Source organism: Taudactylus pleione, unplaced genomic scaffold (assembly GCF_031769625.1).
Source record: "Taudactylus pleione unplaced genomic scaffold, aTauple2 ptg000507l, whole genome shotgun sequence".
Classification (NCBI taxonomy): domain Eukaryota; kingdom Metazoa; phylum Chordata; class Amphibia; order Anura; family Myobatrachidae; genus Taudactylus; species Taudactylus pleione.
In genome coordinates, this window is record NW_028284909.1 from 2313543 (window position 1) to 2326025 (window position 12483).

The 12483-nt window shown below is 43.8% G+C and overlaps 1 protein-coding gene across 4 annotated transcripts in view; it reads left to right on the forward strand.

The window, feature by feature from the left end:
- AKT2 (AKT serine/threonine kinase 2) overlaps positions 1 to 12483 on the forward strand; it is a 75905-nt gene that overhangs the window by 43841 nt on the left and 19581 nt on the right. For all 4 annotated transcript variants that reach the window (XM_088450152.1, XM_088450153.1, XM_088450151.1 and 1 more), the window contains 3 exons: positions 8043 to 8177; positions 8260 to 8371; positions 8508 to 8664. In XM_088450152.1, the coding sequence (XP_088306278.1) occupies positions 8043 to 8177; positions 8260 to 8371; positions 8508 to 8664 (404 nt within the window). The remainder of the gene's footprint in view (positions 1 to 8042; positions 8178 to 8259; positions 8372 to 8507; positions 8665 to 12483) is intronic.

Here is a 12483-nt window from a genome sequence, read left to right on the forward strand (position 1 = left end):
AGGATGTTGTCAGAAAGAGACCTGCAATTCTATTAAAATGAAAAATAAAAAAAACTTTCATGATAATAAGTTCTGAATTATCAAACTCTTCTGAAAAAAACCAAGGTATAATTTGTGTGGGTACTGCGTAAACAATGGACCATGTCTATTTTGGAATGTGACCAGTCCATAAAAATGACAAAATATGCTCTGCACAGGGGTGATAGCCTCAGCTGAATGGGTGTCTGCCGCATGTGAGGGGTTAAGCTGTGAAAATGTTGCATGTACTGATTCCTGGGCGTAATCACTCCGATGTGACTTTTTCTGCATGAAGCAATTTGTGTGCTGTAAATGCTAGCACCTTTCTAGCTGAAAAAGTGCCTGTCTTGATTCATAAGTGTCATGTTTCCATCACTGAAACATTGTACACTGAAGTGCAAAAAGTCATGGATTAGCAGTATGTAAAAGTAATAATAGGTGCCGTCATCGTACTGGGACGTCTTGGAAATGCCCAGACCTGCATCAATTGTAATCTGACATCTCATGAGTGAGTTTGAACACTGGCTAGGCTGCTCATGGCAAGATGGCGTGAGTTATCAGAGTTCGAATGGGGCATGATAGTGGGTGCCTGACAGATGTGGCATTCCATTTCCACAGTTGTGCAGACATTCAACATTTCTCGATTTACGGTGTCACGTGTGTACCAGGAATACTTCATGGAAGCCATACCACCCACCGTGGACAGTGCAGTTGGCCGACCACGGGTGCTTAATGATCGTGGTCACCAGCGTTTGGTCAGAATTTTCTGTGGCAACAGACGAGACACTGGCTTAAATCACATCCACATTTAATGCAGAAGGTAGCAGACTCATATCCAGCAGGTCAGTGCAGTGTTCTTAAGTTTCCTTAGGATATGGGAGCAGAAGACCCACCAGAATGCCCCTGTTAACACTAGGACAACAACACAGTGCCTCATCTGGGCTTGGGTTGTCGCTAATTGGACCATGGAAGACTGGCAACAAGTGGCGTGTTTGATGAGTCACGGTTCCAGTTGTTTTGTGCTGGTGGTGTAGGGTTCGAGTGTGGCATGGACCCCAGTTGTCAACAAGGCACCGTGCAAGCTGGTGGTGGTTTCATAATGGTGTGGGGTGTGTTCACATGCTCAACATCTCTCCAGAGGTCTTCCGTCCACTTGTGGAATCGATGCCACGTCAAGTTGCTGCACTTTGCCGGGGGTCCTGCACGATGCTAGGCATTTATCCCACGGCTTTTGGCACTTCAGTGTATAATGTTGTCGTTGTGATGACTAACATTGGGTTCTATAACCTGGCTACTGTGTAACATTGGTTGTATTGTCTGGGTACTGTGTCTGTAACATTGAGTTGTACTGTGACTAATGTTGGATTGTACTTTCTGGTTACTGTGTTTGTAACATTTGGTTATACTATCTGGCTACTGTGATCTTGGATTGTACTACTGTATATAGCTTCCTTGCCTGTAACCTTGGTTTGTGCTGTGACTAACGTTGACTTGTACTGACTTCTGTGACTAACATTGGATTGTATTATCACTGTAGCAATGCTTTGTACTGTTTGCATCTGTGACTATAGTGTTGTATTAAAATATCTTGCTTCTGTTAGGAATATTGGATAGTACTGCCTGGCTTCTGTGACTACAACATTGGATTGTATTTCCTGTTATTGTGACTGTATCATTGAATCGTAATGTCTCATTTCTGCTAATCATTTTTGATTGTAATGTCTGGCATCTGTGTCTGTAATATGGATTGTAAAGTCTGGCTACTGTGACTGCAACGTTGGATTGCATGGTCTGGCTACTGTGACTGCAACGTTGGATTGCATGGTCTGGCTACTGTGACTGCAATGTTGGATTGCATGGTCTGGCTACTGTGACTGCAACGTTGGATTGCATGGTCTGGCTACTGTGACCACAACGCTGGATTGCATGGTCTGGCTACTGTGACCACAACGTTGGATTGTACAATCAGGCAGCTAGTGAGAACTCAGAGGGGAGGGGCTTTCCTCCTGCTCTCAATATGCAGTTGCTATATTGACGCATTAGCAGATAACAATAGATATGCGCTACCGTTCAAAAAATTTTGAACACTTTTTTTCATTTTTCCTGGTTTTATTGAAAAGTAATTAATTGAAGTCCAGTGATTTAACCTGAAATAATACAAAGGTAAGCAGTAAGATGCTGGAGGTAATAATAAAAAAAAAAGTTTAATTTCAGAGTTGTTAAAAAAAAAAATAGATTTTTTTTTTTTCAGGTAACAATTAATGGGTTAAAAACTTACGTGTTCTGCAGCAATGAAAGTTAATTCAATTTTAAATGTTGATGCAAACAATTCCTAGAGGTGTCAACAAATCCTCTTACTGTAGAAAAGCGCATGCTGGAACTAACTGTTATTACACTCTGAAGCATTTTTTGGACAAGAGTATTCTCCCCACTCTCTTTGTCTGCCCTGCAAAATTCACCTGTCGCCCGGCACTGTGACGCGGCCGATAGTCGCGCTGCACTGGCTTTTGATATAGAAACGTCAGCGCAGCGTGACTTAATGGCCACGTCACTGTGCCAGGCAGTGCAGATCCCAGTACAAGTGTGAATGGAAGGGGGTGATTGTTCGGCCTCTGTCGCAGTAAGAAGTCATTACCAGTGTGAGCACTGCTAAAGTCCATTCTCCGACCCCACCTCCGAGATGCAGCGTGTGAAGGCCCGCAGGGTGTAGCATTTCCCTTCACTCACTTTGGCACCTTCCCACCCTGGTCCGCGCTCTCCTGGCTGCCCGACGTCGGTGAATTTTTGTTGAAAACACTGGACAATATTGCACGCAAGAAAAAGGCAATTAACAACAGATTGACCATTATAACTCTTAAAAGTGTAGGTATTTCCTTAAGAAAAATTGGAAAAAAATCCAAGGGGTCAGTGGGGGTGATTCAATTGTTTTTCATCGGCGGCTGGTAGTTGAGGCTGCCCAATGGAGCAATTCAATTGTTGCTCCTTTAGGGCACAAACAGGCTGTGGCGCCGGCATTTGTGTTCGCCCCCTCCTGAGAAGGCAAGCAGAAATCTGCGATAAGTCCTGGAGCTGTTTTACTTGGCTAAAACCGTTGTCATTGGCCGCGAAGAGCGCGATAATTAATGGGTGCCCAAAACAATTGAATTGCAACATTGGGTGCCCATTATTTACCGCAATGTACAGTTTCCTTCTCAAAAAGCACTTGGAAACAGGCGAAAACTGTGTCAGAAATAGGTCCGGCAGAACCAAAGCCACAACAGAATCAGAAGTCAAGTTTCTAAGAGTCGGAAGCTTGTGTGATATGCGGCTCACCGGAGAACCGCTCTAAACACTGCTTAACACTGGTGGAAATAAGCAAAGTCTTGGTTTCAGCTGGGAAAAAAAAAGACTCCACACTGCCGGGTTGGCAAAATAAGAAACAGGCTTGCCTGGGCAATGAAGCACTGCCAGTGTGACTACTGAAGGCTGGATGAAGGTTTTATGGGCAGAAGAATAAAAATTTGAGATCTTTGGTTCATCACGCAGGGTTTTTGTATACTGTTGAGTAGGTGAAAGTATGGTTATCAGAGTCTGACACCAAAGGGCATATTTACTAAAGGTCGATTTTAAACAATTTAAAATTGACTAAACATCGATGTTGTGTTTCAGGGGCTAACTCACACATTTGCTAATACTGAAAAACACAAAATCAAAAATTGTCTGTTAGTAAATGTGTGATTTAGCCCCAGAAATGCCACATCGAAGTTGATCGATTTTAAATCGATTAAAATCGACCTTTAGTAAATATACCCCCAACTGTCAAACATGGTGGATGAAGCGTTTCGGTCTGGATCCCGAGTCAGAAAGCAAAGCAACACATCAGTGGGAAGTTCTGCAGCAACTTCCCGAACAATATTGTATACATTTGTATATTAGGAGGCTACTTAGTGTCATAAGTTTAGAATAAAATGATTTTTTTCCCCATCTCCAATTGTGTACTTGTTCTAGGCCTTTATTTCAGAGTACATTAAGAAATTCAACTGCGTACATTTTCAATAAAAACAGGAAAAATAAATAATACTGTTTAATAAACCCAGGCCGCTGTATCTGTACGTGTTGCCCAAACCACACATCTTTTTATTCTACATTTAACTCGCTGCCACACTTCACCTCAAAGGCCGTGCGTCTATCTGAATGCATCAGTCAGCAAACGTAAAGCTACAAAACAAAAATCTGGTGGAGTCTTATTGTGCTGCCTGTTGAGTGGAAGATCGCCCTCTATACCCTGTGCTTTGGGGCATCCTGTGATTTCATGTAACCCTGCCTGACCTCTCTGCATTCCTAAAATACCACAGGCAGAATACTAATAAAAAAACACACCTCAGCACCTCCCAGGCCCCTGGTTTTCCTGCAGCCTCACAGGGCACAGAAAGCTTTGTGACTATGTTCTCTCTAGATGAGGAGGACACACTCGTGTAATGCTGGCCATACACCGGACGATTTTTAACACTATTTTGGAATTTTCTACAGGTTGGTCAGACCAATCATTTGCAAATAGTTGTATTTTGAGTCTTCTGCGACCCCGATGCGCGTCCCCGCCATCGTCTAGTTGGATCGCAGATCAGATGGTTTTGCAGAGAGATCTCAACTGATCGTGTACGATGTGGTACACTTCTATGCATCTTATCCTATGATCTTAGTGATCAATCGTACACCATTAGACCACATCTTATGAAGAATTTCAAGAGAAATCGTACAACTGATCTTACCAACTTTGAATCTCACCGTGTATGGGGACCTTAACTCTTTTTTGTGTCCTTGTGTAGCTTTCATTTAGTAGGGGTTAGCATTACTGCCGTAATTGTTGCAAGTGAACGCTGAGCTTGGTGAGGGTGATCCTGTAACCCTACTGGCACGATAGAAATGGTAGAAGAGTTTATCCACTTTAGACCGTTGTATACGTCACACCAAAACCGTTACATTACAAGTGTGACTAGTGTCTCTGGGGGGTCCCCTTAGATTCTGGGGTACAGCCTGTATCACACATCTTTCATGTGGTGTATTCTGTCTCCTACATTATTTGTCTTGTGTCCTGCTAGTTCCTCTCCGGGGCTGTGTCCTGTACTAATTGCAACACATATGGAGATGTTATCTGCTACTGTCTCTTGTACAACCGGGAGGGGTCGATTTGTCACTTCCTCTCTAGTGTTTTGTTTGCTTTTTCCTGCTGGTAAACATAAAAGTGGGTAACTTAATAGCATTGTACATCTCTACATGGCTTATACAGGCTAGGCTTGTATCAGAACGATGTATCGGTTGGGCATGTCTGTTGCTAAAACAATTAAAAGCTAAACAATATTTTTTTCAGAAACTTAACTAGTTGCTCTTTGTCTAACAAAGATGAGAGAGGGGTGTCACAAATTAATATTGCAAACATGCTTTATGTCACTTTATGGAATTGGTGCACCTGCGTGACATGGTAACACCGCCTAACTAGAAGAGTGTGACTGTTCATTCTAGCACCCTGCACCTGTCACAACCCGTGCAGTTCCTCTTAGCTGTCTGGGGTGTCGCTCTCTGCTCTGGTGCTTCTAGCACACTCAATGCAAAAAACTGCTGATATACAGACCAGTGTGTGCGAAGCACCAGTGCAGAGAGTGACACCCCAGGCAGGAAAGAGGAACTGCACAGGTTGTGACAGGTGCAGGGTGCTAGAATGAACTCTACTAGTAGGTTAACCTTATGGCGGGTTAAGCTGGCCATATACCTACACGACCAGCATAAAACTCCCCGGAGCTCCCTGGCATTCCCGGCAGCATGTTTGTTGTTTTTCTTAGCACAGGATCTGTCGTAAGATCGATCCTGTCTCACAAGCTCATAAGAGAAACAGTCATTGAAATGACTTGAATTTCCGGCACGATGGTTGGCATGAACAAACTAAACGGCACGATCTGCACACGATACGATGGACAAGATGTGCTGCACATCTGATCATAAGATCCGATTATAGGAGCTGCAGGAGCGCGCATCGGATCTTATCTTACTAAACAATACACGATTTTCACAAGATCCATCTTATGACCCGTCGAAAATCGGACAATCGGCCCGAAATCGTGTAGGTGTATGGCCAGCATTAGATAAGCTGCAAAAGAGGACCTTGACAAAGTATCACAGACTATCAAGTGCTTTCACACAGTCAGTAGTACAAGGGTTAATCACTGTAGTAAGGAGGTCCACATGCAGCCCTCACCCCACTTGTCTACCATTTTGTTATTTTGTGTTTTGGTACTAGAAAGGGCTGACCTTTATGACCGATTTCCAAATTACTTGTAGATTGCTTTGTCAAACACCCAACTATGTCATTTGGTATACAGGTTGAGTCTCCCATATCCAAATATTCCGAAATACGGACTATATTTAGAATGACTGAGAATGTTAAACCTTTGCTTTCTGATGGTTCAATGTAAACAAACTTTGTTTAAAGCACAAATTATTAAAAATATTGTATAAGATAACCTTCAGGCTGTGTGCATAAGGTGTATATGAAACATAAATGAATTTCATGAATGTACACAAACTTTGTTTGAACCACAAAATTATTGAAAATATTGTATAAAATGACCTGCAGGCTGTGTGTATAAGGTGTATATAAAACATAAATGCATTCTGTGTTTAGATTTGGGTCCCATTCCCAAGATATTTATTTTATGCAATTATTAAAAAATACGGAATAATCCGATATCCAAAATACCCCTGGTCCCAAGCATTTTGGATATGGGAGACTCAACCTGTGCAATAGTCCAATGGATGTATATCTGTAATTATTATTGTGTGGTTCTCTTGGAGGACTGAGTCAGTGAATAGGTCACTTTTGTGTTAACGATTCCAGTGTGTACTAACATTGAGCAGTCTGCGCAGTGATCAGCTACTACTGGGATCACAGTCGGATAGTATGAAACGTACTAGCCCCTGATAGACAGCTGGTAAAATTAGCTCCCTGATTAGATGCTATTTCTGGAAAGCTGTGTTGAATTACCTACTGTAACATTAACCTTTTCCATACGTGAGGCTAAGTTCCACCTGCAGAACATTTTAAATGGGAAATTTGCTTTGTTTAAAAACAAATAATAATGCATTGAAGACAATGTATAAGCTGGCTTTGTCTATGCAGGAATGTATTGTACAATTGGGCTGATGTGTAGCTCCATGCATTGTGTGCTGTAATGTAATACTGGTGCTGTGGTTTGCTTGGCAAATCTTTGACACAGAAATGATTGCAGTGTTTGAAGTGATGTGATATAATTTAGATACTGAAAGTGAGCTTCTAGCTGTGCATTATATGGCGCTTGTTAGTTCTATGGTTATTGCATGCATACATACAGTGACCATTTCATTGCACTGCATGCTGTTATATTGCTCTTATACCTGCATTGAGAATATTGCAATGCATTGTTTTAGGTTGATGGTGTAGTGGTCTCACTTCTTACAATGCATGGTCTTGTGTCTCTGCGTGGGTCTATGGTTATCGCACTGTGTGGAGTGCAATAACTGCTGGGCATGTAAGGTGTACTATAGCTCTCAGCAGGCAATTATGGTTATATCACTGTAGCTTCAGGTTGAGGCATCACTAGGTTAAAGCTGGCCACACATCTAAAGATTATCTGTCCAACCAGCCAACTAGTTGAGTGGTTGCAATGAAAATCGGGTAAGGTATGAAAGCAAATGACAATCAACAATTTGCTCCCAAACGCCGGAAAGTGGACAAAAACTGTTGTTTGAACAAATTGTTTGGATCAAACATTTAACAAACTTGTCTGACGACCATTTTCATCTGTTTTCTGGCATTTAGGAGAAATTGCTGATCATCATTTACTCCCATTCCTTACCAGATTTTCATTCCAACCAGCCAACTAGTTGGCTGGTTGGACAGATAATCTATAGATGTGTGGCCAGCTTTAGCCTTGTTACCCACTCCTGCCTGTCTTCAACTGGGCCTCCAAATATTGTCTTGTTATTGATGTGCACCTGTGTCCATCTGTCCTCAGGTGAATACATAAAGACCTGGAGACCCAGATACTTTCTTCTGAAGAGTGATGGCTCATTCATTGGGTATAAGGAAAAACCAGATTCATCAGAAAACAGCCTAGCACTGCCTCCCCTCAATAACTTCTCTGTAGGAGGTAAGTGCCTGTGTTTGTTGCTAGATTTATTACGCATGTACATAAGGCTAAGCTGTGTTATGACCCTCTGTAATATCCATAGAATGTCAGCTCATGAAGACAGAGCGTCCTCGGGCCAACACCTTTGTGATACGATGCTTGCAGTGGACTACGGTTATTGAGCGAACTTTTCATGTGGACACCCCTGAGGAGAGGTAAAAGGACACTGTTTAATATGGTAACCTGGAAGCTGCCCAATTTGTCCGCCATCCGGACTCCAGTTATGATTTTTGATGACTGATTTTAGAACCTGCAGATGAACATGTGCATCTCCTACTTATAATATTGCAGAGAGGAATGGATGAGAGCAATACAAACTGTCGCCAACAGTTTGAAGAACCAGGAGACTGAGGAAGAAGAGACTATGGATTTCAAGTGTGGCTCTCCTAGCGACACGCCGAGCACCGATGAGATGGATGTGGCTGTGTCCAAGGGAAGGCCCAAAGTCGTAAGTTATCTCCTGTCTAGCTATATATATAATATTTATATGTGTGTGTGTCTGTGTGTATAGTCATTTGAGTAGGAAAGTACACCCTCTTTCAAATAGGACATAATTAACAATTGTTTACTCTTAATTTTTTGTTGACATGAAAAAATGAGGCTATTGGTAATTTGTCGCATCAGACTAGATTTATAAAATCCTAGGTCTTGATGGGGGTGGGATGTGTGTGTTCACACTAGTCAGCGGGCAGGGCACAGAGGGTCCGGGCAGGGCACACAGGGTCCGGGCATGTAGTATTTGTGCGCGCCTCCTGAAAGGGGGGCGTTGCTGAGCAGAGGAGGGGCATGTCATAAGGAAACACCCCCAATTCCTCACACTAAGAGTCGTACCCAGCACTTAAGATGGCTCCCCCAAGCTGTCCCCTCACGGTGAAAAGATGCCATGTGCACTGTGAAAAGATGCCATGGTGCTGGGCCTCCCCCAAGCTGTCCCCTCATGGTGAAAAGTTGCCATGTGCACGGCATGTCCTTTGTATGCCTGGTCAGGCATACAAAGGACATGCTGTACGTACACTGGTCAGGCATACAAAGGACATGCTCTACGTACACTGGTCAGGCATACAAAGGACATGCTGTTGTTCGTACACTGGTCAGGCATACAAAGGCAATCATGTCCGTACACTGGTCAGTCATACAAAGGACATGCTGTACGTACACTGGTCAGGCATACAAAGGACATGCTGTACGTACACTGGTCAGGCATACAAAGGACATGCTGTACGTACACTGGTCAGGCATACAAAGGACATGCTGTACGAACACTGGTCAGGCATACAAAGGACATGCTGTACGTACACTGGTCAGTCATACAAAGAACATGCTGTACGTACACTGGTCAGTCATACAAAGGACATGCTGTACGTACACTGGTCAGGCATACAAAGGACATGCTGTACGTACACTGGTCAGGCATACAAAGGACATGCTGTTGTTCGTACACTGGTCAGGCATACAAAGGACATGCTGTACGAACACTGGTCAGGCATACAAAGGCAATCATGTCCGTACACTGGTCAGGCATACAAAGGACATGCTGTTGTTCGTACACTGGTCAGGCATACAAAGGACATGCTGTTGTTCGTACACTGGTCAGGCATAAAAAGGACATGCTGTACGTACACTGGTCAGGCATACAAAGGACATGCTGTTGTTTTTACACTGGTCAGGCATACAAAGGACATGCTGTTGTTCGTACACTGGTCAGGCATACAAAGGACATGCTGTACATACACTGGTCAGGCATACAAAGGACATGCTGTTGTTCGTACACTGGTCAGTCATACAAAGAACATGCTGTACGTACACTGGTCAGTCATACAAAGGACATGCTGTACGTACACTGGTCAGGCATACAAAGGACATGCTGTACGTACACTGGTCAGGCATACAAAGGACATGCTGTACGTACACTGGTCAGTCATACAAAGAACATGCTGTACGTACACTGGTCAGGCATACAAAGGACATGCTGTTGTTCGTACACTGGTCAGGCATACAAAGGACATGCTGTACGAACACTGGTCAGGCATACAAAGGCAATCATGTCCGTACACTGGTCAGGCATACAGAGGACATGCTGTACGTACACTGGTCAGGCATACAAAGGACATGCTGTACGTACACTGGTCAGTCATACAAAGAACATGCTGTACGTACACTGGTCAGTCATACAAAGGACATGCTGTACGTACACTGGTCAGGCATACAAAGGACATGCTGTTGTTCGTACACTGGTCAGGCATACAAAGGACATGCTGTACGAACACTGGTCAGGCATACAAAGGCAATCATGTCCGTACACTGGTCAGGCATACAAAGGACATGCTGTACGTACACTGGTCAGGCATACAAAGGACATGCTGTACGTACACTGGTCAGGCATACAAAGGACATGCTGTACGTACACTGGTCAGGCATACAAAGGACATGCTGTTGTTCGTACACTGGTCAAGCATACAAAGGACATGCTGTACGTACACTGGTCAGGCATACAAAGGACATGCTGTTGTTCGTACACTGGTCAGGCATACAAAGGACATGCTGTTGTTCGTACACTGGTCAGGCATACAAAGGACATGCTGTTGTTCGTACACTGGTCAAGCATACAAAGGACATGCTGTACGTACACTGGTCAGGCATACAAAGGACATGCTGTTGTTTTTACACTGGTCAAGCATACAAAGGACATGCTGTACGTACACTGGTCAAGCATACAAAGGACATGCTGTTGTTCGTACACTGGTCAGGCATACAAAGGACATGCTGTTGTTCGTACACTGGTCAGGCATACAAAGGACATGCTGTACGTACACTGGTCAGGCATACAAAGGACATGCTGTTGTTCGTACACTGGTCAGTCATACAAAGAACATGCTGTACGTACACTGGTCAGTCATACAAAGGACATGCTGTACGTACACTGGTCAGGCATACAAAGGACATGCTGTACGTACACTGGTCAGGCATACAAAGGACATGCTGTACGTACACTGGTCAGTCATACAAAGAACATGCTGTACGTACACTGGTCAGTCATACAAAGAACATGCTGTACGTACACTGGTCAGTCATACAAAGGACATGCTGTACGTACACTGGTCAGGCATACAAAGGACATGCTGTTGTTCGTACACTGGTCAGGCATACAAAGGACATGCTGTACGTACACTGGTCAGGCATACAAAGGACATGCTGTTGTTCGTACACTGGTCAAGCATACAAAGGACATGCTGTTGTTTTTACACTGGTCAGGCATACAAAGGACATGCTGTTGTTCGTACACTGGTCAGGCATACAAAGGACATGCTGTTGTTCGTACACTGGTCAGGCATACAAAGGACATGCTGTTGTTCGTACACTGGTCAGGCATAAAAAGGACATGCTGTACGTACACTGGTCAGGCATACAAAGGACATGCTGTTGTTTTTACACTGGTCAGGCATACAAAGGACATGCTGTTGTTTTTACACTGGTCAGGCATACAAAGGACATGCTGTTGTTCGTACACTGGTCAGTCATACAAAGAACATGCTGTACGTACACTGGTCAGTCATACAAAGAACATGCTGTACGTACACTGGTCAGGCATACAAAGGACATGCTGTTGTTCGTACACTGGTCAGGCATACAAAGGACATGCTGTACGAACACTGGTCAGGCATACAAAGGCAATCATGTCCGTACACTGGTCAGGCATACAGAGGACATGCTGTACGTACACTGGTCAGGCATACAAAGGACATGCTGTACGTACACTGGTCAGGCATACAAAGGACATGCTGTACGTACACTGGTCAGTCATACAAAGAACATGCTGTACGTACACTGGTCAGTCATACAAAGGACATGCTGTACGTACACTGGTCAGGCATACAAAGGACATGCTGTTGTTCGTACACTGGTCAGGCATACAAAGGACATGCTGTACGAACACTGGTCAGGCATACAAAGGCAATCATGTCCGTACACTGGTCAGGCATACAAAGGACATGCTGTACGTACACTGGTCAGGCATACAAAGGACATGCTGTACGTACACTGGTCAGGCATACAAAGGACATGCTGTACGTACACTGGTCAGGCATACAAAGGACATGCTGTACGTACACTGGTCAGGCATACAAAGGACATGCTGTACGTACACTGGTCAGGCATACAAAAAACATGCTGTTGTTCGTACACTGGTCAGGCATACAAAGGACATGCTGTTGTTCGTACACTGGTCAGGCATAAAAAGGACATGCTGTACGTACACTGGTCAGGCATA